This window comes from Culex quinquefasciatus, chromosome 2, assembly GCF_015732765.1.
Source record: "Culex quinquefasciatus strain JHB chromosome 2, VPISU_Cqui_1.0_pri_paternal, whole genome shotgun sequence".
Lineage (NCBI taxonomy): Eukaryota > Metazoa > Arthropoda > Insecta > Diptera > Culicidae > Culex > Culex quinquefasciatus.
In genome coordinates this window covers 10,140,941-10,168,346 of record NC_051862.1, presented here as the reverse complement: position 1 = coordinate 10,168,346, position 27,406 = coordinate 10,140,941, and the positions used below count along the sequence as shown (strand labels likewise).

Sequence of the window (27,406 nt, the reverse complement as noted above, 5' to 3'; positions counted from 1 at the left end):
AAAAAACACTGAAAAACTCTGAATTGTCACCTAGAGCGTAATTTACGACGGGGGCTGAATCCTGCGCAGGGGGCTAACAAAATGTGGAATGATTGAAAAACAACAGGTTTTGAGACGGGGTTATTGTGTGATATTTTGGATTTGTTAAAGGGAAAAATAACAGAAGCAAATAAAAAAGTTTAAATGTGTCTATAGTTTACTAAACCCAAATAAATAATGTCTAACCATGGTCACAATCATTTTGTGTAAAACTGACTCAGAATTGCATCACTCCAACTAGGTTTGTTTGTCCAGCAAAATTCACCAGTGTGTTTTACATAATGTGTTATCAATAAAAAAGCCGTAGGCCGGCAGTGAAATTATGATTTTTTTGTCGCCAAAAAAAAAATAATTTAGAAATTTTAAAAACAATGTTTTAGGTAATTCACTAGAACATTCTGCGTGTAACCAAACCTAAAGCCGTAGGCCGGCAACGAAATTATGGAAAAATAATGCAGCTTTTAATAAATTCGAAATAAGAGAAAAATTAGTGGTTTAATCACCAACACTTTCTGCGTGTTTACCAAACCTATAGCTGTAAGCTGGCAACAAAATTATGAAAAATATTGAGGCTCTTAGAAAATAAATAAATAAAAAATATTGTAGGTTAAGGGGTTACATACATGTAGAAAATCACAAAATTTTATATTACAGATTATTTGATAGATCCACTCAAAACATGATTTTGAATCACTCCTGAAAGTTTCATGAAGATATTTAATGATTAAGCTGAGTAAGAGACGATTTAAGTTCAAAATTTTGCCATGCGCAAAGCGGGCTGTCAAACTTTGTTGGCTTTTTTCTCTAAACCCCGAGTTGATTTACGGGTGCCACGATATCTCGAGATGGGATGGACCAAATTGGCTGAAATTTTAGGTGAAGACTCTCAAGATGTATCCCGTGTGCATGACGAAGCCTAATTTTTAAAATTAGCTTTTTAAAAAATACAAAAATCAAAAACAAACGGTTTTTTTTTATTATGAAAAACACAAAAATATTTTTATCTTTTGTTAAAATAAACTTTTTGAAAATCGGGCTTCGTCATGCACACGGAATCGGTTTAACGAATATTAAACAAAATTTTGAGCCGATTTGGTCAAGACTGTGTTGAGATATCATGGCACCCGTTTTTTGAAACTGCTAACTTAAAATTGCTATATCTCGGCAACGATGCAACCAAATATCTTCAAATTGACATGAAAAAAGAATTTAAAAAAAAGTTGAGGTGTGTGCTCATACTAGCCTCTGACTTTTTTGTCAATATACATGTATGTAACCCCTTAATCATCAAAACTTTCTGCGTGTTACCAAACCTTGTGGCTTTCATTAAGTTCGAAACTGTTAAGAAATTTTTCAACAAATATTTTAAGTTATTCATCAACACATTCTGTGTGTTATCAAACCATCAGCCGTAGGCCGGCAACGAAATTATGAAAAAATACTGTTGTTTTAACAAAAAATCAAAATTGTTAAGAAATTAGTGAAAAACCACAAGCAGTAAGCCGGCAACGACATTATGAAAAATATTGATGCATCTAGTAAAAAAAATATTGTAGGTTAGGCTGGCAAGAAAGTTATGAAAAAATATTGTTGCTTTTAATAAATTCGAAATTGTTGAGAAATTAGAAAAAATATTGTAAGTTATTCACCAAGACTTTCTGCGTGTTATCAAACCTTAAGCCGTAGTCCAGTTATGAAAAAAATGTTGCTTTAAAAAAATCTGAATTGTTTAGAAATTTACAAAAATATTGTTGGTCGTTCTTTAAATCGTCCTGCCTGTTACAAAACGATGAGCCTGAGGCCGGCTACGGAATTATGAAAAATATTGTTGTTTTGAATAAATTCGTAATTGTTTAGAAATTAGAACAAAAAATTAAAGGTTATTTACAAACACTTTCTTCATGTCACCAAATCTTAATCTGTAGGCCGGCAACGAAGTTATGATTTTTTTATGGTTTAAAAAAAATCAAAATTGTTTAGGAATAAACAAAATATTGTGGGTTATTCATCAACAGTTTCTGGATGTTACCAAACCTTAATCCGTAGCCTGGTAACGAAGTTATGAAAAAATATTCTTGCTTTTAAAATTAAAAATTGTTTGGAAATTAATTTTTTTTTCAGGTTATTCACCAACACTTTCTGCATGTTACCAAACCAAAATCCGTAGGCCGGCAACGAAATTATGAAAAAATATTGTTGCTTTTAAAAAAGTAGAAGTTGTTCATAAATTAGAAATAAAAATTGTAGGTAATTCATCATTTTTTCTGAGTGTTACAAAACCATAAGCCTTAAGCAGGCTGCGAAATCATGAAAAAAAATATTGTGGCTTTTAATAAATTTGAAATTGCTTAGAAATTGGGAAAATATACTGTCAAAACTTTTTGTGTTCTACCAAACTTCAAGCCGTAGGCCGGCTACGAATTCTTACCAATACAGTCTGTGTTTGACAAATTTAAGAGCCGGCTATGAAACAATAAAAAAATGTTTACACCCAAACGTAAGAATTCATGCAAAAAATGCCGGTTAGTGTATTGAAATCTCACTGAATTGCGTCAATTTGGTCAGTTTGCAAGAACAACTCTTCAATCGGCCGGCTACGAAGTTATGAAAAAATCAATCCCAAGTTGTTTGAAACATTTAAAAAATATATTGTAAAATATTATTTGAAATCCAACTACCCATCGAAATATCTTAATCAATCCCATCAACTTTTCCGTAGCTTCACAATTCGTTACGGAAATCAAACCGCCTCTTAAAAGAAAACTGCAGAAAGGAAAAATTTCACATCAACCTCCTCCTCGCCGCAGACCATTAGTTGCGGAGATCAATTAAGTAATCTCGACGTAACTTTTTTTTCTTCGATTTGGGGTGATGGTGGCAAATTGATGCCTCAACAACGCGAAATCATCCGAAATGATCGCGGGCTCGTTTTTTTTGGGAGGAAATTTTCAACAACAGGTTTAACACGTGCACGCGGCTCGCACGCAGGTGGTAATTTCTTATCCGAAAATGAACGTAGTTTTTTTTGTTGCGGACGTTTTGCCCTGTAATTTAATTATTTTAAATTTGATGTTCATTTGGATTGATTTTCTTTGTATCAGATTTCAACGCAAATTTGAAAAATTCTGTCAATTTTCAATGACAAAACTAAACTGTTCTCATGACATTAAACCTCTAAATGTGCTCACGATGATTTTTCCACAAGCAATAAACACGCATTAGAGGCGTAATTAAATTCAAAGCTGTCCCCCAGCCCCATGTCAACCCGTTTGGAGTCCGCCGAACCAGAAAAGGTCAATTACAGCCTAATTCAATTCATTTACACGTCAAACCAGCTTTAAAGTGCAAATTAATTCGTCATTAAAAATTTAGCGCATCCGAAAGCCAGACAGCGCAAAAAGCGCTCGAAATCCGTTAACAAAAAAACAACACTTTCCACCCGCATATCAAATCGCGTTTGACCACTAAATAGACCGCGAAAAGGTGAATTGACGGTCATGTGGTCCGCGCTCAAAATGGCTTGTTTTGATACTTTCACGTGTGTGTGAGTGTATTTTTACGCACCAAAATGGGTGATAAATTATGCGAGAAAAAAAAACTCCTAAAAGTTTCTCGTTCGGGTTGACACCCTGTCAATCTTTCAGCCCACCTTTCACAGATCGAGGTCGAAACATTCCGCACTTTCCAAACGGGTTATATAAAAAAAGTCTGCTCGTCATCATAAGTGGACGCACGATAATGATGTGAGGAAAATTTCACAACGAGAAAGGAAAAGTGCCACGCATTTTCCCCACCAAAAAAAAAAAAAAAAACATATCACCGACATGTCTCACGTAACGCACGTGAAAGTAGCGAGTTTTTTTTTGGGTTGACCACCCCCGTGTGAAATGAAAACTTCAATTAGCTTCATCCTCAGGTGAAAAAGAAATCGTACTCGATTGTCGCGACGAAAAACAACACTTGGAAAAAACGAAACATGACAAATTGAAGTTGAAACGAAGTCACTTAGGAAAAACCATAAGAAACCATTAAAAGGATCAAAAAACTAAACAATTAAAACTGAAAAACCACTCTCTTTCTTGCAAAATAACACAAATAAAAGAAATAGTAGTTTATGCAACAAGTTGCAAAAAGAGGATTTTTTCAGCACGAGTCGTACATTTATCCAACGAGGTTCACCGAGTTGGATAAATACGAAGAGTGCTGAAAAAATCAAGTTTTGCAACGAGTTCAATACAACATTTTTTGCAATTCCAAAAAACACACACTGAGTGAAATTTTATGTCAAATTTTCATATATTTTGTCAATAAATCGTTTAAATCAAAAAAAATGTTGAAAAGCGTTACTCTTCGAAACAAGTGCTGAAAAGTTCAACTTTTCAGCACCCATTTGAGTGCTGAAAAGTAACACTTTTCAGCATTTATTTTGAAAAGTGTTGCTATTCGATTCTGTTATTTTTGGTACAGAAAAGTAGGCTATTTCGTCGTTCAAGAATGACAGGAAAAGTAAGTAGTTTCACGACGGAATTGCAAAAATAATATTACGTGTTTTTTTTTCTACGCAATTGATAATTTTCAAGATCAATTGATTTATTTATTTGTGTAATTTATATTCTGAAATAAAAACAGAATAACAGAAAAGAATGTTTAAAAAATCGTGTGGATTTCTCCAAGCAAATATAAAAATATAAATATTAAAAATTAATAAAAAACTTTTCAACAGCATTAAGGATTTTTTTTTCGCAAAACATTAAAAAACATGAGTATTGAAAAATATGTTTTTTTTTTTATCATTAGAATTACTTATTGTGTAATGGGGCATCATCTTGTCACAAGGGAATTTACTCTTTTTACTCTTTGGTCTGACAGATTTGGTCTGACAGCTTTATCATGGATTTTGGTCTGGTCTAGGCGAGGGATAGGACACAAAAGTTGCGGATTTTTGTCCCCTAAAACATATCAAAAAATCTCGAAAATAAAAAAACGTATTTTGGGAAATTGAGTTTTAGTGAAAAAAAGTTGATAAAAAAATCTGCAAATTTTTTTTCCCGTGTACCTATTTTTTTCTCAAAAGTCCTCAACAATACCTACAACTTTGCCGAAGACACCAAATTGATCAGAAAATTCACTCAAAAGTTACAGCTGTTTGATTATTTACATACCATTTTTGTATGGACAGCTGCCAAAATTGTATGGAAACTTGTATGGGTGAACCAATAACACAAAATAGCATATTTGGTCATAGGGAAGGCCCCCACAAAGTTTGAGCCAAATAAAAAAATACAAAAAATAAAAATGGTCGAAATCGGCCGATTTCGTAGAGAGTTGCTCAAATAATAGGCATTCCTACGCAAGGAATGATTTCAATTAAAAAGTTAAGCATAAAAAAGTCAGCATCAACCATCGCATAACATTTTTTAAATATATTTGAAAAAATCTAACCATTGACAATTTCAGTAGAAATAAAACCTTACAATAACTTGAAAAAAAAACAAATACGTCAAAAACTGGAAGCACTAATAGGATCGATTCATAGAGAAAACATAAACAATCAAATCTTGAAAGGGATTTTTTTGTTTTGTAGCTTTAAATTATTTTTTTGTTTATGTTTTCTCTATGAATCTATCCTATTAGTGCTTCCTGTTTTTGAAGTTTTTTTTTAGATATGTTGTAAGGTCTTATTTTTAATAAAATTGTCAATAGTTTGATTTTTTAAATGTATTAAAAAATAGTTGTGGTATGGTTGATACTTACTTTTTTATAATTAACTTTTTGTCAAGTCAAGAATTTAACTAGAAATAAAAAGGGGATATTTTGCCAAAATAAAACATTTCTATTTACGATCCCCCCTTCAAAACTGGCTCGACGTTCAATAAACTGGAAACCATTTAAAATGCATTTTCCAGCAATGATAATTACTTTGAGCATGATTGAAATAATCAATAAAATAATCTGGATTTTATAAAATTTCTATGCACAGTACTGTAAATTTTATTTTTGGCAGAAAATCTTTTTTCCCCATTTTTTTTTTAAGCTCATGATTTTAGAACAACTGTACTGGTGTAAAATGCATTCTACAACACTTGTTTCATTAAAATGTCGAAACCATGTAAAGTTTAAATTTTTTTGCCCCACTCGACATTGTTCAGAGGCACGGGACGTAAACTTTGAAAAATATTTGCAACGGCCTAATTATTCAAATTTAGCATTTTAAATATTTTTTTCATATTTTCAAAACGTAAACAATATTTCACATTTTTTCCGTTATGAGCAGAAAACAGGAAACAAAAAATTGGAAAAAGTATTTGAAAAAGCCCAATGAATTTAGTTTAGTATTTTAGTATTTCAAAATATTAATGGTTGCAAAAATGTCCAATTGCATCACATTTCGATTGGAAGTACAATTGACTTGTAAAAAAGTTATGTCTTTAAATGTTTAAACATCTTCTGACTTTTTTTTAAATTACCGTTAACCGGGGTGACTTTGATAGGATTTCAATTTGTTTTTAGAATATTTTCCAACAGGTAAGGTTTTTCTCAAGATTATTATTTTTAAAACATGTACTGGGGTAGGCCACACAAAGTCCATGCGCTATTTTGGAAAAAAAGTTTTTTCAATAGTTTTTAGAAAAATAGTTACGTTAAAAATTCTTGGTTTTAATTCCGGGGTGACTTTGATAGTCATAGTTTTTCTGGTTAAAATCATATTTAAGATGTTCAAACTTTATTTGTACGTTAAATGTACCATCACTAAAGTAGCTGATATAGTTTGTAAGAAAAAAATCAATGTTTATATTAAGTTAACTAAGTTTATAAGCTTTTTAACAAAATACATATAAATTTATAAAATTGTTAAAAAGTCGGAATTTTGCCTGAAATTTGTTAAAAATAGTTTTGTTGATAAAATTATCGATTTATATTGCATTTTAAACTGAATTTGAAGCACGAATCACAAGTTTTCACATTTTACATGAAATTTGTTCAACTGAATTTGCCTATAAATTTGGAGATTTTGTTTAATTGTGTTTCAAAAACACATATTATTTATTATTTACAAACTTATTTAACCTTCTCCTAGTGGAAAATTGTCCAAAGAATCCGAAAATGCATTCCGTTTTCCGATTAAAAATCATGTTCATTGAGAAAGTCATGACACTTTGAGAAGTTTAAAATAATGACTTTCATCCACATTTTCTTAACTATAGTTAACTAACATTATAAACTTTTCAAAAAATTATGAAAAGTTCTTCATGAGGTACTTTGAACACTTCTCTACCATGGTCAGTATGTTTCAGAACCATTCCTTACGTATTTTAATTGTACTCTTCATTTTGCGGAAAAATCGCAAACCTATCAAAGTCCCCGGCTATCAAAGTCACCCCGTTTTATGGTACCATTAAATTGTATTTTTTTTAGGACGACAAAAGCAAAAAAATAAACGTTCTATAAGGTTGTGAAATTTTAAATCTTGATTGCATTTTTATACATTTCAAAATTTACAGATTTACATATAACTTGAAAAGTAATAAAATCTCAAAAAATATAGTAAATGGGACAACTGTACCTATAATAATTAATCAAAATTTTTATTTTCATATTAGCATCAAAATGCAAGTGGAATGCTTAGTAGTAAATTGCCCAGTAATATTTTTTGCGATTAATTGTTGCAATTCAAATATCAGCAGTTTTTGGGGGTTTAAATTTGTTTTTTTATAGAGCCTATTAGAAAAGTCTAGATTTGTATTTTAAATTTTTTTTCTTGTTTGTTATTGTAAAAAAAACTTTTTAATCTACTTTCAAAAACGACTCTTCCCACTTGAATCCCCAAAGTAACAATTTGTCCCATGTTTTCCCCCGAGCGCAACCGGTCCCAACGACGTTTAGTACTTTTCCGCTGGTTTGCTCCCTTAAAACCACTAACGATTCTATTTCTGACCTATTACCGTCAACGCGTTGTCGTCGTCGCGAGATTCCCTATAAAACCTCCGAAATAAATGCGCCTCAACTGTTTGTGTGTCTCTTCTCGTCTGCGTCTTCTAGTCGGAAAAGTTAACTTACTAGTCGGGACAAATGCTCCACCGAGGAAGCCAACGCAAGGGCTCATAAAATCTGTAATTTGGTACTAAAAACCGCTGGGCGTCCCAAAATGAAGTGAGATATTCTCGGGGTCTTGTCTTGGTAATTCGTAGGGCCGACACGCTGATCATCATCGCCACAGCGGAGACTGATGCAAGGAGACGATGGCGAAAGATCTATTTTTAGAGAGGGGGGTCGAGTTGAGATGCACATTTTGCGCGCAAAAACTGTCTCGTCGTCGTCGTTGCACCACGAGAAATGTGCATCTTCATCTTGATCAAGGTCCAGTTAAGAGAACCTAAGTGAGGGAGATGCAATCTGTAGTTATTACAATCGGATCAGTGAGGTGAACAACTCCATGATCTTCTTATACGCAAATTCTAAGTCAGTCGAAGGTCCAGCACGATCTCCTCACCGCAAACTTCTCTAATGTAGGCTCTCACAGCCTACTAGATTGGCCCCCGATCGGGTCAAAAACCTCTCAATCTCAATGTTATAAGCTGCAATTGCATGAAAATGGAAAAAAGCGAGCGAATAACTTGCGTAATTCGGCACTTGAAGTGAAAACCTCATCACCAGAGCGTCTTGGTCTCGATCGTCGCGTTGTGATGATTGATGGTGGAAAATCCTGAAAATTACAGAGCGCTAGAGCGCTCTCTTGTTTTTAAGTTGCCGACACAAATTAAGAAATCTTTGTGAAAAAAGAGCCTGCCACACACTTCAAAATGGCGCAAGATTTGTGGGGTTGTTTATTTATGAACAGCTGTTTTGAACACGGATTTGATTGGGACGTTGTTTATTGGACGATTTGCTGGCGGCGTAGCACCGTGGCGATGGCGCAGAACTATTGTGTGGACACTCGAGGGAAGAGTTACTTTCGAAAGGAAGAGAATTTGATTTTATGGTTGAGGAGTGTTTTTTTTTAACCGTGAATTATTTGGTGTCTCGATGACACGAACAAACATGTTGGCACTGAAATGGTGACATTTGGTATTTTGTTTCCTTATATTTTACTGTCCCAGATGAATTTATGTAAGCATGATCAATCAAAAGAACATCTTAATTAAAAGCTTGGCACGTTTTGAAAATGATAACTTTGAAAATAGGATTGATAAATTAAAAACCAACTTTTGAAAGGGCTGAACACACTTTTGTTCCAAATTTTAAAATGTTGGGATTAGTTTTTTGATTCCGAAATTTTTCGTTGAAAATATTTTTGAAATTTATTTCCCTCGACTCTGACCAAACTCAAGAGGGGTGAGAGCTATGGAAATGTTTTTTTTTTTTGCGGCCCTGCTTATTTTGATTATTCACGAACGAAAATGTATTTAATATTGTTTTCAATTGATTATAGGAATCTAAAAGTCTCAAAACAACGAAAAGAAAATTTGAGATTTTTTTTCAGCTTTTCAACAATATTTTTGTAGGGCCCAGGGGTGCATTTCCTAAATAGTATTTTAAACTTAAAAAAAATGCAAAAAAAAGTTTCTAAATAAACTTTTTTTTAAATGCAAATCTTCTGTGCCAAATTTTGCACCACCATTAACAAAAGAAGCATTTTTTTCAAAAATGCAAAGTACGTGTTTTGGGAATTTAACTCGTAGTGATAAAAAAATCAATTAAAAACAAGTCAGGAATTGACTGACTGCCCGTAGCCAACACAAGCTGTCAACATCGACACCAGAACAAAAGGGAAATGTCAACTTCGGCTCCAGCACAAAAGAACAGCTGTTCGTTACGGAACCAAAACAAAGAAACTGCGCACTGTAAAAAAAAGTACAAAAACTGCAGGCATAAAATGGAAATAAAGTAATTATTGTTTTTATGTAAAATTTTACCGCAATGTACGTTTAAAAGTTAGTGTATGTTTGTGAGGTGATTTTTAACAATTTATTTGCAAAATAAACTACTAAAGTTGGGATTATTAAGCACACATCGGGCCGATGACCTAATTTAAAGTTGTACTTTTATCACATGAAACGTTTAACTTAACTACTGTGTAATTTGACTTTTACTACAGTAATTCTTATAATAAAAATCGAATTATTAAAATGCACCCCCGGGGCAAAATGCACCCCCTGCTGGCAGTGCGTGGCCGAATGGTTACGTTGTCCGCTTTGTAAGCGGATGATTCTGGGTTCGATTCCCATCTGCTGCAACCTTCCATCGGATGAGGAAGTAAAATGTCGGTCCCGGCCTTGGTTGTTAGGCCGTTAAGTCATTCCAGGTGTAGGAGTCGTCTCCATGCCATAAGTACAAACAACACACCAAACCAAGCCTACTCCGGTGGAATCGCTGGCGGCGGTTGGACTCGCAATCCAAAGGTCGTCAGTTCAAACACTGGGGTGGAAGGTTCCTTGGAGTAAAAGAGGTTTGGGTGCTCTCCCCATTCAAGCTTCGGACTCCTAGGTTCGAGCAGAAACTTGCAATAGAGACCACAAAAGACCCGGGGGTCGTTAATGTGGATGGTTTGATTTTTTTATTTTTGCTTTTCTCGATATTGGGAAGAATTTTCCGGGAAAAAAAATCATTGAAATTGGAAGCTTAACATTGCAAAACGATGCTGGACAAGTTTGAGCATCGTAGTATAAAAATAGTTTAAGTTATATGCAAAACTTTCAAATGTTATGCTTTCATCTAATTTTCATTGAACAAATGAGTCCAAAAACATTGAAAAATATATTTTTAATTAAATTCTCTGCAAAAAGTGTTATCGGGGCAAAATGCACCGCTGTGATGCTCCTTTGTTAAAACAGCGGTGTCATCTAGTGGTGACTAGTGAAAACTGCTTTAACCCGGTGCATTTTGCCCCGTTGTTGTAGCGCATTTTGCCCCAAAGTTGGGGTGCATATTGCCCCTTATGGTTATTTGAAATGAATCAAAAATGTTTTTAGAAATTTCATACATTCGATCAATTTTGAGAGATTTAAAGATTTTTTTCACATGGATGACGAAGAATATTAGTTATTTTGGAACATCGAACAAAATTCTTCCATAAAAATGCTGTAATAGTTGAGAAATCACAGTTTTCCCCCTAAAACTCTGCCGAAAACACCAAATCGATCAGAAAATCCTTTCTCATAATACAGATTTTCGAATGTCCACACGCCTTTTTTGTATGACCAGTCAAAAAATTGAAAAAAATGCGTTACTTTGGAGAATTACTCATTATTTTAATTTGAGACTATTTTTGCCAATTTTATCTGTGAACAATTAGATACATTTTAGAAGGTTTTTTTTCCAAAATGTTATGATTTTTACGAGTTTCAAAAGCAAAATCATTTCTAAATTTAATTTTAAACATTCAAACGAGTTTTTATCACCAACTTTAAATCGAAATTCAAAAGCTTACATATTTTTAAAAATATCCTTAAATAATAAAGCGTGAATTAAAAAAAAAACTATTTAATGTAGAATTTAATTTAAAAAATAAATAAATATGGTTTTCAGAAAAAAAACCTTTTTATTCATGGATTCTCTGTTTTGGAAAATTGTTGAGAATATTGCGCGATGGACAAAACCGTATTTATTCTGTGAAAAATGAGCTGAGTTTACTGTAGAAATGATAATTTTAGGTTATTCTTTGTTTCATTTTATTTTATTGCGAGTATAGGAGAATGAATAATAATATAAATAATTGAAAAGAAAAATAATTGAAAACTAAGCTTGAATTAAAGGTATATTATTTAATTGAGAATTTTAAGTTATTATTTTTTTCATATTATTTATTTTGTTTTTAATGAAAAAACTTTTTTTTTTCGAAATGCTGATGATAATCTCACTTTTTAACTTTCTTAGGATCTTATCTTAGATCTGTCAAAATAATATATACCATACTTGTAGTTGTAGTTGTAAATAAAAATGTAAAAAAATAAAATAAATTTGTAAATAAGTAGAAAAAGCTTTGATTTTATTTAATCAAATGTGCTTTTATATGTGATCAAAGGTTTTTTTTAAACAAATTGTTCGTAAATTTATATCGACTTACTTTACAAATTGGATACAAACTAGAGATACATAAACAAACATCTCATACAAGTAAATTATATGTACAGTCATCCCACATATTCGGAACACCCACAAATTCGGATTACTTTTATGATAATTTGTCAATAGCATGCCAAAAGTAGCTTTTCTGTCGACCTTACTATTTTTAGAACCTTCATTTGGACATTATCTTGCTATTTCACTAGTGAAAGTAGTACAAAAAACTTCATTCCAAGACTATTTCATCCAGAGCAGCAAAACACTGCCTCCAAATGGACTGTTTCATAATTGTGGGATGTTATTGTGCCTCCCACAATTGTGGAACACTTGAATTTAACTGATATTTTCACAAAAAAGTTATCAAACCATGTATAAAACATCACTAAGCTTGAGTTTCGTTGGTTTCAGTGCGTGAAGTCATTATTTGGTAATAAATATGTACTCCTGGAGAGATCCAAAGTTTGTTTACATTCGTAAGAAAAAAGTGTTCCAAATTTGTGGATTTCAAGGGTCAAAGTAATTCTTCAAAAACTTCACATAAAAGTAAAAAAAGAAATGCAGATGTTCGATACAGCATTCGAAAGATTGCAAGAAAAGCTTTCAACTGAAGGTAAAAGCGAATCATTAAGTTCAATTATCGATTTACTATGATTTTTTGAACATTAGCCGATCTGGAAACCGTTCCGAATATGTGGGATGACTGTAATTTAATTTAATTTTAAGTTGTTACAAAACACAAGTTTCAAGAATTTTTTCATTTTATTTTTTGTTTTATTTTTTGTTTTTTTTTTTAACAGAAGAACAGAACATTTTTTCACCTCATAATTGAATTGATTGCTGATCCAACCATCAAACGAGGCCATTTAGCAAACGTCACCTAATCTATGTAACGATTTTCGATCAAATCATCATTACCACGGCGCAATTTGTATCGCAATCCAGACCACCTTTTCGGTGTTGTTCATTTTGTGCTTCTCTCTAAATGAAGAAAAAAGTCCCCCAAATGTGTGATAAGTACCATCCCCAAATCGGCCAATCTAGTCACCGCCGGTTGGCCGCCCATGCTAATGGACTTTTGATTTTTTCATCCCTCGAACCCAAAACCGTCGTTAATCAGCGTGTCATAAACACGATTAGTCATGCGACAGTGGAGCTCAACCGATGTGACCATTCTTCGTCGTATTTTTTTTTGCTTTCAATTTTCCGAAAACCGGGCAGTAAAACCGCACGTCGTCGTTCCGAAGGATGAGTCGGATCCTCCTCCTTCTGCGCATTGTTATCAATTTTTCCCCTGCACCTTTTATTTTCCACCCTGCTGGCTGCCGATCCTTAAATACCGCCACGCTGTCATTGTCATTCGGGGGTGGAAAAAAAGGACACCCCGGAAGTGAAACTAGAGGAGGGGGACAAAATTACCCTCCTAACCTCCCCTGGACCAGCAGCAGCATCCTCCCGGAAGATCACGCTGAGAAGAGAGTGAAGCGATTAAATTTCTTCACCGCACCAGACTTGCCAGGGTTGCCAAACAGAAATTTATTGACTGTCATCAGGGCTTCCCTGGAAGGTGGAGGTGGAACAGCGGAGAAAAGGTCCTTTGTGCGAGCCTGTGGTGTTCTGGATTTTATTACCTTGAATCGCTACTAGAATGGCGGAGAAGAAAAGAGGTAGCTATGGCAGCTCTCTCTCTGCCCAGGAAGGGGGATCCTTCCCGAGAAAGGAGTTAATGACACGTGACCGGACACGTGACGGTGGGATGAGATTTGTGATTTCTTTAGCTCCTGATTTCGATGTACGGATTTGACGTCAAAAGATTGGATACAGTGTTACAATGATCAACTTTTTGAAGTCAGTAAGCAACTGCTGATTTATCGCCATGATTTGTCAAAATTAGGTTACCTAAAGCTGTTTCACACGATAGAATTGAATTTTAGGTTATTTACAGAATAAAACTAATAGTTCAAATTTGGAGTGTATTCTTACACGGAGAAAAATAATTTCCCAAAATCGTGAACAAGCTGTCATGAAATTCGGAACCACGATCTAAATGTCAAAACACTTAGTTGTAGAAACATATTTTACAGTTTTTTACCGTTTTCTGTAAAAACAATAAAAAAAGTCAATCATAATAACTCAGTTACGCAGTCACTAGTGACAAACTCAACCGCCACTTTTTTACTAGCTTGCAAAACAGCAAATCATCAATCGCGGACCGGGTTACGGCCATTCATCTAAAACGGCAATTTCCCACGCGCGAAACGCGGAAACCTGCCCCGGCAGAGCGTTTCTTCAAGAAAAGTCGCCCGTAAAAAAGGCCTTTTTCCACGTCGCCTTTATCGTCGTCCAAGTGGCCATTCACACCAAATGCCCATACACACACACATACAGGTCCTTTGCCTCCTTTTTTTACCCCAGACACATAAAATAGCACCGAGCGCCAAGTCGCGATGGAAAATCGGAATTGAAAGCATAATTCCAAACCGTTCCCAAGCTTCCCGGCAATGTCGTCCTGTGAGTAGCGGCAGCCTGTTGAGCAGTCTTCAGGAAAAAAAAAGAACGCGAAAAAGCTGTTGCAAAAGCATAGATTTGCCACCACGTGTTATGCATTTTGATGACGGCGGGTCTCGACATCTCATCCCCACTCTGGCACTCTAATCCGTGCCCGGAAAACCCCACGAGGGGAAAAACTCACTGCAAACCTTTCGGAGCATGGGTAAATAACAAGGGAAATGCATAATAATACCTTTCTCTGGTATCAATCCCAAATTTTGGTATTCCTGGACCCTTGAAAATTTGTCTTAAGGATTATGCAAGAGCAAAATGTGGTATCATACCAATTTAAGGTATTGTTTTGATTTTGCAAAATTGCAGAATTTGTCAATGGTCGAACACCACATTTTGGTATTCTTTTGGTATTAAAATGTTTTATCAAATTCCTCTGAAACTATGTGAAAATTTTGACCAATTTTGACAAAATAATTAATTTTGCGCTAAAATGATGTCTCAAAGCGAATGCTTTCATTGAAAACCGGAAATTTCAAACTTGATTTTAAACATTTTTGATATACCCCCTACAGAAATGACTTGAAATTGTGGAAAATTTTCTAAGTCAGGATGGCACATTTTGGTATTATTTTGGTATTGAAAGGTTTCATCAATTTTCTCTGAAACTATGGAATTTTTTTTAACACTGGAACGCCCAACGCATGTCCAACTTACACGGACGCCCAAGCCTCCCAAAAAAGTTGGAACGGTAACTTCATCTCGCTGGTTCTCGGGCATAACTCAACCAATCGGGACGATTCTTGTTTCCAGTAATTTGTAAGAATGTTTAGATGATCCTAGAACTTTGCAGAACTTAATTTGATCAACTCTGTAATTTCTGCGACCGAAAACATCGTTCCACCTTTTTTCAAAACGACTGCTTCCGCGGAATTTTTGGCGATTTTTTTTTTGTACGCGAAAAAAAAAGTTGGAACGATGTTTTTGATCGCAAAAATTACAGATTTGATCAAATTAAGTTCTGCAAAGTTCTAGAATCATCTAGACATCCTAACAAATCACTGAAAAGAAGAATCATCTTGATTGGTTGAGTTATGCCCGAGAACCATTGAGTTGAAGTTACCGTTCCAACTTTTTTGGAGCCTTGGGCGTTGGAATGTTAAAAATTTTGGAGAGATAATTAATTTTGCGCTAAAATAACTTGAAACATAAAAATGTTAAAGCTGATTTTTTTTTTTGTGATATACTCACTAATATTTTTTTCAAAAACGTTGAAATTTCTTTAAGTCGGGATAACCAAATACTTTGAAAAACGAGTCAATCAAGAGATTATTGAATTTTGGTGAATTTCAATCCGGTTTCATTTTGATAATACTTATTTTTCAATCATGTTATTTTTCAGAAGCTTCAAGAACTTCAAGCACAGGCCGTTCATCAATGACAAATGCATTCGGTGTGGTGAAGAATATCACTAAAAACAACATGGAATCATCAGGTGAATAGATTTGGCTGTTGCATAAGGATCATTTCCGTTTTTTCACAAACTGCAATTGCTGCACTAAAAATGGTATGAAAATACCAAATTTTGGTATTACTTGTGCAAATACCAGCGACCATAATGTGCTCTTGGTTGCCCAGTAATAGATGGTAAAATACCATGAAATCATACCAAAATCATGTATGTGAAAGACCACAGAAATACCAAAATATGATTTTCCAAGGGCGCGGGAATACCTAAAAATAAAACCATGGCAATACCAAGTTTTGGTATTCAAGCAATGTTCAAAAATCCAGAAGACCTCAACTTGGTATTGAAATGATTTTATTTTGTGGTATTATTTTACCTTTGGAATAACATGTTTTGGTATTGTTGTGCCCTTTCACATACAAGACTTTGGTATGATTTCATGGTATTTTACCATCTATTACTGGGCAACCAAGAGCGCATTTTGGTCGCTGTTATTAGCCCAAGTAATACAAAAATTTGGTATTCCCGTGTTATTTACCCCTGCTCGGGTTTGGGAGGGTCGTTTCAAAATGACGTATTTTTTAAGTGGTTTTCTTCACGATAAATAAAGGAAACAGACCCTGAAGATAACGTTGATTCTTCAAATCAAAAGAAACTAAAAGAAATGCGTTTCGTACTCTATGAACAACCCATCTACCGTTGATTTAGTGAGTGGGTGGGCGACTCCACCGTAGTAGTAAAACCCCCCGCGAGGGCAATGTTTACGACGTCGACGACGGCTTAAATCGGAATTTGCGCTCTTATTTTCCACGTTTGCTTCTCGCACCTCAAATTCACCCACACACACACACACGCCTTTTCGTGTTGAGTGTGAGCGTGCCATGACTTTGTGGTCTGGTTTTGTCACCATCCCTGATGATGTTTGTGCTGTGTTTTATTTTTTTTCCTGAAGGTTTTTGGTCCTTCTTCGTGGAAGTCGACGTGGTTGGATCTTTGTCCTGGTCACGTTTTTCGAAGATGACTAAGGCGCAAGAGTTGTGGCGTTCTTCGCTCTCTTTTTTTGGGGGATGGATGGTGAAATTGAACACGGCGAGTGTTTGTACGGTAAAGATGAATTGCGTTACAGGAAAATGGTAATTGGATTCTTGGAGTTTGGTCTTGTGGCCTGGGCCAAAAAGAAGTAAACATCGATTTGAATTAATGTTTGATTGAGAATAGAATTTTTTTTTCATATTTATAATAAGTGATGGCAACATTCACAAATTGGATTTATTTTCAGTACAAGATATTGATTTCGAGCACTTTTCAGCTGAAGGTTTTGCTGAAATTTTTGTGAGCCACTTATAGCAGATATTTGTGTTGTCCAGATTAATATGAATTTTCGTTTTTTTGAAAAAAAAAAGGAATATTAACACAACTCGATCTGAAAACTCGTCAACACATCTTTTTTCAAAACTATTTCATATCTTCAAAAAATATTGGAGCAGAGGAACTCCTGTTTTTCATTACTACTGGTTTGGTGATTTGGTATGTTTATGTGACTGTGCAATATAGAGAAAAATAACATTTTCAGGAAGCAATTTGAGCTGTGTCTGATTCAATAATTATTTATATCATATCCATCTATAATATAGATTCTATACACAGCAATTCCATTTGAAAAGAGCCTAAACCGAAAAAAAGTTCTCCGATCGGGCTCAAATTTTTCTGGGGGTTCCTTGGCCGAAATAATTAGACCCGTATTTTTTTGTTTGGTCATTAGGGTGACCACATCGTGCTAGGGTGGTTCAATAAATGGCAATTTTCGTCATTTTTCGCAAAAAAACTTTTTTTTTTTCAAAAAATCATATCTCCGCGCCATTTCATCCGATTTTAGCTATCTTAGACGCAAAAGAAAGGTGATGACTTTGGCTAAAAATAGTAAGAAGTTTCAAAAATCTAGAATAACATTTGAAAAAGTCTCATAAAAACTTAAAATGGCGTTTTGACCGTGTCTGGATCAAAGAGCCTATGTCTGAAAATATTTTTATCGGATTCCTCGGAAAATTTCACATAAAATATCAAAAAATTGCGAATATCCATTAACACGTTTCGGAGATATGATTCTTTGAAAATAAAAACTAAGTTTTTCGACGCGTCACGCGCAAAAACGGGAAAATGACGAAATTGGCAAAAAATCAACTTTTTTCACTAAAACTACGATACCTTAAAAAAATCAGCGATGACCTATAGATGTAATGGTACCAAAAGTTGCGTCTTTCAATTACGAAAATTTTGATATCCAATTTGTCCCCAATCTGACAGTTTAAAATATAGACAAATCTGGATGTTTTGCAACTGGAAGCATCCAAATTGGTCAATTCTACCAACAGTTGTGAGATTTTTAACACAAAAATAGGGGTCAAATGACTACCCGAGCGTTTGAGTGTTAATAACCTAGGTAGTCTTAAAATGTAATTACTTGAAAAATACCATGTTTTCTAAAAAAAAATATTTTTTTTTTGCTTTACGGCCATTATAGGGCGCAAATTTTATAAAAAGTTCCACTGTATTAGAAAATTCAGCGAGAAATACTAAAATGTTTATAACAAACCGTAAATCTAAAAAAATCCCAATGTATCGCATTTTCTTTCAAAATATTCAGTATTTTATTATTTGCAGTATTCAAATTTAAATAGACTTTCCCTGTATTATATTTTATTAACACTCAAATATTCACAAAAGTTGGAAATATCCAGCAAACATCTGTACATAATTTTGCGTCGTTGTATTGCAAATCATGAAAATTTGAGTATTCAAGTTAAATATGCTTGTTTTTAAAAATAAAGCATAAAGCTACCACTAGAAATTGTAATACATTGAAAATCCATATAAAGTTTCGTGTCGTTTGAATGTCATATTTAAAATTATTAACAAATACTGAATTTTGTGAAAAACACACAAAAATTAATGCAGTGACAATATATACGACATTTTGCAACGTCTGAAACCAAATAACAAATTATAAAAAATTGAGTATTCACGAAAAGATATCGTTATTTTGTAAAAAATTGAATTAAGCACTAAGTTTGTGATAAATTGAAAATCCATTAAAACAAATCCGTCGTTTGATACCCATAAAGCAAAACAAAAAAATATATTCAAAGATTTTGTGAAGTTTGTTGTGTTCTCATAATTTTAAACATGTAACATTACACATAAAAAAGGGGTTGGAACGTTTCCCACTGGGCTAAAAAGACACGGCAAAATGGAATTTTAAATTTTATGCGACCATTTTAATTGCCAGGGTACACAGCTAAAAGAGTAGTAATCCAGCTGCATTTAAAAGTCCGAAATGTCAACCTCATATGTGCGTTTATCCGTGCAGCTATTCATCGGTCTGATGGGCCGAGTGGGCTAAGGCGCCAGTCCTAACTGATAGTGCTGGGTTTGAATCCCGTCGGTTGCAACTTTTTTTTGTGTGTTGCAAAAATTGTACATGCAGTGTGTAATATTAGGTGTTTATTTTGACGAAGCTGATGTGCATGCTTTTGCATGCGATTTTACCATCGGATATTTTGCTGAGTAGATTTTTTCCCATGAAAGCCCAACTAATAACTTTTCATTTTCGCCCAAGAGAGCTTTAATTTAAAAATCATCATGTTATTTTATTTCCATACTGTCAAATTTTGAAACCACTCTAACTTGGGTAGGACAACTCTAACGACCAAAACTATGTGTCTAAATCTAGGAGCATTTTAAACTTCATATGGAATTGCTGTATAAAAACATTAAATATGTTATGCTACTTTTACAAATTTTCAAAATTTCAATAAGTTAATAACAAAAATCTAATCAAAGCTTCATTTTTCCGACCTTTGGTCTCAAGAAAAATGCCTTATTTTTTTCGTTGAAAATTACTACACGGTAAGTTGGCGGAATTTTCAACAGTTAACTGAACTGTTCGGTAAACTTAAAATTACCGAATTCGGAAAATCTTACCGAAATTCAGAAATGAATTTCATTATTGTTCATCCTTTAACCGACATTCGATAAAATTTTGTTCATTTGACAGATGGTTTGCAGATCTTAACCGATTTTTCAATTACCGAATTTGGTAAAAAACATAAATTTTTGTTCTGTCGATCTTTGATTTAAAAAAAAAAAATGAAATGGGGAAGGGTTACAAACAAAATGCATTGACCTTAGCTGTTTCAATAAAAATGTTATTTTATTATCACCATCAAATCCTTTTTTTCCGCGCGAAAAGCTCCACGTGGCACATAGCAAAAGTCACTTGAAGGTCATCCTGCGGCGGCCAAAATGTCCCACCACTTAAAACTGGCCATCGACAAAACGGCAAAAAAGCGCCCTGCCAGAAAGAAAACCTTACAACATTCCACCGCGCGCGCCACAACGCGTCATTTATTTTGCGTTTGAAAAATTATAACTCACTTCGCACTTTTCGGGGTCCCGCCCCAAAAATAGATCTTTCAGTCAGTCAGTCACAGTGCAGACAGTAGTGGCCAACGTCAACGCGGTCTTCCTTCTTCGGAACCCCTAATAACTGAGGTTTAGTTGCAAGTTTCGGAATCGATTTGCTGCCCGGCTGGGTTTTCCAGCCAAAACTTGTCAAACTTGATTTTTTGATATTGTTTAAAAGGGGAAAGGGAAAAACGAAATGAACGAAAAACAAAAGTGAGAACAAGAAATATTCCGAAATAAAAAAAGGAACGAAAATTGTGCTGCTATCGACGAAATGTCACGTTTTGAATAAAATAAAGAAACGGGACCAGTCAACGTTCTAAATAGATTTTATTCAGTCATTTTAAACTGTAACAGTTGGACTGCCAGGCAAAAGAAAATAAATTTCGAACAAATTTCAATCAGTGATTTCCCAAAACATAAGAATTTGCGCAACATGTAATTATACATGAAAATGCTTTAAAATTACATATTTTCTTCTGCTTGGAAGTCCAGGTGTTAAAGTCGCACGGAAATCAAGTCTGATAGCGCGAAAAAGCAAAAGTTTCGGTTATTCGTTTGGCGGAAGGGGGAGCCTCGAAACAAAAATTGAAAACAAAAACAAACTCAACGAAGAAGGCAACTAAAGTGTGTGTCGGTGTGTTTCGAATTAAAAAAAAACCCACTTTTTTTCCTTCTGATAATTTTCAGAACTTGAGCACGACCCCTAGAGAGCAAAATGGGAGAACCTACGACGGCGTAAAACTGTCTGAACTGGTGTTTAAGAAGACAAGAAGGAGGAGGAAGAGGTAAAAGAGAACTAGAAAGAAGAGCTGAACTTACCCAAACTGGCTCGGTAGCACAGGATATCCTGTCCGGAGGCCTGCCGCCGTGAAGGGGAATCCTGAAAAAAAAACGAAAGCAAAAACGTGGTTAGACAATGCACAGTGTCTGTGTGGGCTCTGAACGTGAGAAAAAAATTGATACCGACCGATATCGATATCGGTTCTTCTGGGGGAGGGGAGTTTGAAATTTTAAGGTTTTTAAAGGTTTCTTTTCGGGGCAACACACAGAACACAGAACCAAATAAAGCATACAGTTTAACACGTGCACGTGCGGCTGGGGCGCACGGGGAATTTAAAAAAAACGGAAGGTGGGGGTTATGACACTATTGATAAGGAGTATCGAGGCGGCGGCCAGGATGTCTGGCTGTCGGAAAGGTGACACTTGCGATCACCCTGGCGGCGACGACAGCGGCGTTGACGGCCGGAAGTAACCGTGATGAATTGGGGGAATGGAATGGTGAGGGTTCAGTGATTTAAAAAATAATAATTTTACGGTTGAATGAAAGTAACGATAATTTAAGGTGAAGCCGTTGATCATTTTCAAAGAAAATTAATCATCACAATAAAAAAATGTGTTTTAAATTCAATTTTACAAATTTCAGCACCAAAAGGAATCAGCATGTGCCGGTTGTTGCCTTCTTGAAGCCACTGAAGGAATTTTTGATCTAAATCAATTGTGCTTGAAGCAATTTATATACTTTTGTGGCACAGTCATTAACGTCCTAGTTGGCAATCATTGATTAATGACGATTTCCATAACTTAACAAGGAATGGGATAATCGTTACCAAAAGGAATCAGCATGTGTAGGACACTATTCTAATATTCTAAACAACTTTTTTGTCAAAATATTGAAAGCGACGCAAAATTTATATCTTTGAAGGAAAAATCATGACAATGGAGTCTTCACGTTAAGCTAAGGCACTTTACAAAGTTTACAAGTAAGACAAAGAATGAAAGTTCATGAATTTTAGTAACAAACGCTGAACCCGGTAAATAAAAAAAATATATTTATTTTGGAAAGAAAGTTAAAAAATTAAAAAGTATTGTAGTATTGTCTTTCCAATGTGTTGCAACTCAAAAGTTTAAAATTCTAAGAAGAAAACTTACTTTTTGAATATGAAAAAACAAAAAACAATTAAAAGATAATAATTTGTTGTTGAAGAAAATTTGCGTCTTTCAATTACTAAAATTTTGCTACCCAAACATGTATAGATCATCGATTAAATTTGAAACTTATCGCAATTTTAGTGAAAAAGTTGATATTTTCGCATTTCCGTCATTTTTTCGTTAGTGCGCGGCGCATGGAAAACGCAGTTTTCATTTTGAAAAAAAAAAAAAAACATATCTTGGAAAATTGTAAACATAACTTTACCATTTTTTGATATATTATGTGAAATTCTCCGAAGAATCCGATAAAAATATTTTCAGACAAATGCTTTTTGGTCCCGAGACCTTCAAAACAGCATTTAAAAAAAATCTGAAATTCTAACTATTTTTCCTCAACAGTCTATCTAATACTCATCGTTTGCGTCCAAAACAGCTAAAATCGTTTTGAATGGGGCGGAGTTTTGATTTTTGGAAAAAATGTAGTTTTTGCGAAAATCGATGAAAATAACATTTTTTTGGACCACCCTAACACGGCGTTAGGATGGTCAAAAAAAAAATATTTCGGATTATTTCGGTCAAGGAACACCCAGAAAAGTTTTTTTTCGAATTAATCAAATCATCAAAAAATTGTAGAAAAAGACTTTCATTTTCAAAAGTAACGTCATGATTCGAAATCCGGACACTTAGTATATCATGTTTGTTATAGCTGACAAAAATCATGTAATAAGTTGGAAATGAAGAAATATCATCAGTCAGTTTTATAAAAATGCATGCAAAATATGTCTTTAAAAAAATGCATCAGAATTTGAAAATCAAAATGACTTGTTGTGCTTCGAATCCCGGACACTGTTAAAAACTGATTCGAAATCCGGACACTTTTGCTTCGAATTCCGGACATTCGTTTTTGCTAATGAATCGCACAAATTTGGACTGAAATGTTAGTGAATGGCATTCTTTAGGTCTCAAATAAGCTGTTAACATCAAAACAATCGATATTTTATATAAAAATTTGCTTGAATTTAAGGAAATCAAAACCATAAATTTCTGCTTTGCCTTTCCCGGTGCTTCGGACGCCTATGAAATATTTCACGTGAAATGTTTCGCATTTTTGATAATCTTTTAATTTTATTTTATTTGATTGTTTTGAAATTAACTACAGCGTTCTTTCTAACTAACTTTAAATGAAAGTTTATGTTAGAATTCAGCAAATAACCCACTTTTGACATTTATAATGCGAACTTATATCCAAATAATTGACAAAACAACACAGTCACGACGTTCTAGCAGGATTCTAGCAGGGTTCTTACTGAGCTGGTTATTCTTACAGCATACTAGCAGAAATGTTCCACCGTTCTAGCAGGATTCTGACAGAACCAGCTCTGCTAGAATATTTCGTGACTGGGAAGATGAGGTTCCGAACAAGGGAATGGTGGAAAGAGAGGAATCACAAATCCGTATAAATAATTTCAAGATTTTTCAGGTGTAAACCGAAAACGCGATCAAAAATTAAAGTGAAAGAATAAGGCTTTTAACTGCTTATTTAATTGTCGGTGTACAGGACGCCGCACTTTCTGACTTTCTGACGATTTTCAGACGTCCATTCAATTTTGCAGTCCAATCCCAGTCATTGAATTGGAAAAATAAAATTCTTTTTAATATTTTCTTTTCTTGATTTGTGTGCACCTATGTCGAAGACCAAGATTGTTTACTTTTTGCTCTTAGGTCTGACAGTCTTGGTCTGACAGATTTGGTCTGTCAGCTTAATCATGGATTTTGGTCTGGTCTAGGCGAGGGATAGGACACAGCACCTTCCTGGTTCCAAAGCGTCCGGGAATTCGAATCATGACGTTATCGCCGAAAAGGCATATTTTTTTTTCAAAAAATGTCAAAAATTTGGATGAAAATAGAAGTTTTATGAACTTTAGAAGTCTTAAATTTCGATACAATTTTAAAATAATTTGTTTTTCTTTAGTTGCTGTTTTAAAACTTAAGCCATGACTTTAAAAATCTTGATTTTTTTTTATTTCAAAGAGATAAGCAAATATTATGTTCTAGTTTTTGATACTGGAAATTCGCATCATTTGTTCTATGATATTGTAAATTTAGCTGGATTTTCTAGCATCTTCTCATGGTCGTTGGAATCGGTCGTGGATAGGACTAGGGATGCCCAAATGATGTGCAAACGTTCAATTCATAGAAAAAATATGGCTGGCAATTTTTGTCTTTCATCAGTTTTCCAACAAAAAAATTCATTCATGCTAAATTTTTATCACGTTGGCAAAATATTATTTTTTTTGAAAACTGTTTCAATTTTTATTATACGAGCATCCCTATTTATGGCTCGTTGCCGCCATTATGCGACCACGTGGTTCGTTTGTTTGTCAACAAAGCTACAGCTGGATGGTGAAACGAAGTGAGGGGGGAGAGGTTTTGACATTTGTAATCCCGCATCTGACCCGCCGCCTATTTCGACGGTCGTTGAGCCGATGGTCGTTTCCAACGACGGAGTCTAGTTAGGAACTGATCGTACAATATCATAATGGATATTGAACAATTAAGATTTTTTTAAATCGACGATTTTCTGAGTATTTTGGAGATGGATTATCCCAAAGTTTTTCGAAATAGGTAGTTTAAATAGTGAAAATCGTCGCATTGAGTGCAAATAGGACTACATCTTTAACCAGTCAAACATACGAGATTTCCCCCTTTTCTAATAAAATCCTTTAGACCGAATAGGAAAATATTTTAAAAGAATTTTGAATCTGAAAGCTCAAAGTAATGTTTTCATTTTCCTAATGTCCAATTAATTATTCGCTTGCACTGATGCACACATTTTTCATCACCTTTAAAGCGCAAGAAAAAGTCACCTTACAGCAATTTGCCCCACCAAACCAACCGAAAGGACACGTGTATGCTTTCACAATAATGAAAAACATGGAGAGTTACACAAAAACCGCTTGCTCGTGGCAAGTGCAACACATTTCAGTAATTTGTTTGCACACCATCCCCGCGCAACATCGCCACCTTAAAATTACTTATTCCGTCCACGAAGGAGTAATGAATCTCCGAGTGTTGTGCAGCCAGAGATCATCTCCCACCGTCAAAACGCGCTTGGCTGGTTCCCGTCTAGACGGAAATCTTTAAAAATTAATCCTGATTTTTTTGGCGGAGGAAATCTCAACTTTTTAAGCATCGAAAAGTTTGCTGACTTTGATTGGACAACAAATCCAAATTTCGAGTAAGTTGCGGACGGTTGTTGCGCCTCTTTCAAAAACTTTTAATCCGCTTCACAACAGGTGTGACGGACCGGCTTGTCATCGCTTTTGGCCCAAATGGAACCTGCCATTTTCCGGCGGTCCAAACTTTCCCCCGACTTTTTCGCGTGATGCGACGATGACGGCTGTTCTGAGTTGCTTTTTTACTGGTTTGGTTTGGCTTGGCGATGTGTAAATAAAACACAGAACGTTCCCATTTCTCGGGTGTATTTTACTTTCACCAACTACCTCAACCCTACCTCCAAGAGATTTTTTCGGGGATGATGACGATGTTGAGTGAATAAATCAACAACTGGACATGGAACGGACAACAGAAATAAAAACAGCCCCAACCCCCGGCTTCACCGACTGGTAATTACTGGCTCCACGGCAGCACCCAACTTCGAAATGGAAAAATTAACTACGCCCGAGCCGAAGCATTCTGCTGGAAAAGTTGTTGCTTTTCGATTACGATCTGTTGTGGACCCGGGCCGATGATCGTTTGCTTGTTTTTCGCGGTGGAATGTTTATGTTCGGCCCACTAGCTCAGCGGCGGCGATGCCATCACGAGTGGACAATAGAGCTATCTAAGCCCGATCTCACGCACACTAGCTTACCATTTGTTTTTGCTGGCGGGTACAAATTTTAACCTAAAAACCCTTCGTGTACAAACACGCAATACATGCGCACGTAGATAACTCTATGGAGAAGGTTTTGTACATGTCATTTAACTAACGGAAAATTTGTAATTTCATGTTTAAATTTTAGTCAGCGAAACCCATCACAAAAAAACTACATTTCTATTATCAATTTAAACTCTTAAGAATACAATTTATAACGTTTATTCTTTATTTTTAGAGAAATGGGACAATCTTAAGCTTTTTACATAATTTGAATTTCAGGATCACAAATCCTAAAATGTCGTTTTTAAATTCATTAGAATTACGTAAGCTTTTTTTCAGTTAAGGAGTTATTAGACTACGACAAACAAACAAATGACCTTTTTGGCAGTTATCAGTTTGCCTGCATTCGTTTTCAGAAACGTCAGCCTGCATACATTTGGCTTCGTTTGCGAGTTTGGTAAATTGTGAAAAACAAAAAAAATAAGTTTGTTATTTTGTTTGCCGTAGTCTAATAGCTTCTTTAAAAAGTTTGAAGTTTTTTAATAAAACTAATAATGTTGAAATATTTAAAAAAAGTCTCAGAATTTATTTTTAAAAAAATGTTGATGACGGAGGTAAAAAGGAAACGATTTCACGGGTTTTTTTTTCCAACGAATTGGAAAGACAACCTTTAACTGTCTTAAAGCAACTCCCAACCGTCAGCTTAATTTACTTTCCCTCACAATGATGTTTACCAGTGCGGCATTATTTTCCTTCTTCACCATCGGCATCATTAAGAAATCATTGACATCGTGTGACGACTGGCACGCCCTAGAATTGTGACGTGCGGCTTCAATACCTTGGAGATCTGACTGACGACAGACGTCGTCCCACCACCTTTTCCGCTTCAACGTGAAAATCACGAAGCAAAAGAAGGTTGCGCGGGAGGCTTGATTTATTTTCCACCGAATGTGCCTCCTCGGAAAAAGAGCACATTAGTTTTCTGGGAAAATCTTTGCTTTTCCTAAGTGCAACAAGGGGTTGGACACTTTTGATTTTGCATGTTACAAAATTTTAAAAGAAAA

At 34.8% G+C, this 27,406-nt stretch overlaps 1 protein-coding gene across 3 annotated transcripts in view; it reads right to left on the bottom strand.

Annotated features, from left to right (window-relative positions):
- LOC6040173 (RNA-binding protein 24) overlaps positions 1-27,406 on the bottom strand; it is a 119,524-nt gene that overhangs the window by 17,850 nt on the left and 74,268 nt on the right. For all 3 annotated transcript variants that reach the window (XM_038252422.1, XM_038252421.1, XM_038252423.1), the window contains one exon: positions 21,356-21,416. In XM_038252422.1, the coding sequence (XP_038108350.1) occupies positions 21,356-21,416 (61 nt within the window). The remainder of the gene's footprint in view (positions 1-21,355; positions 21,417-27,406) is intronic.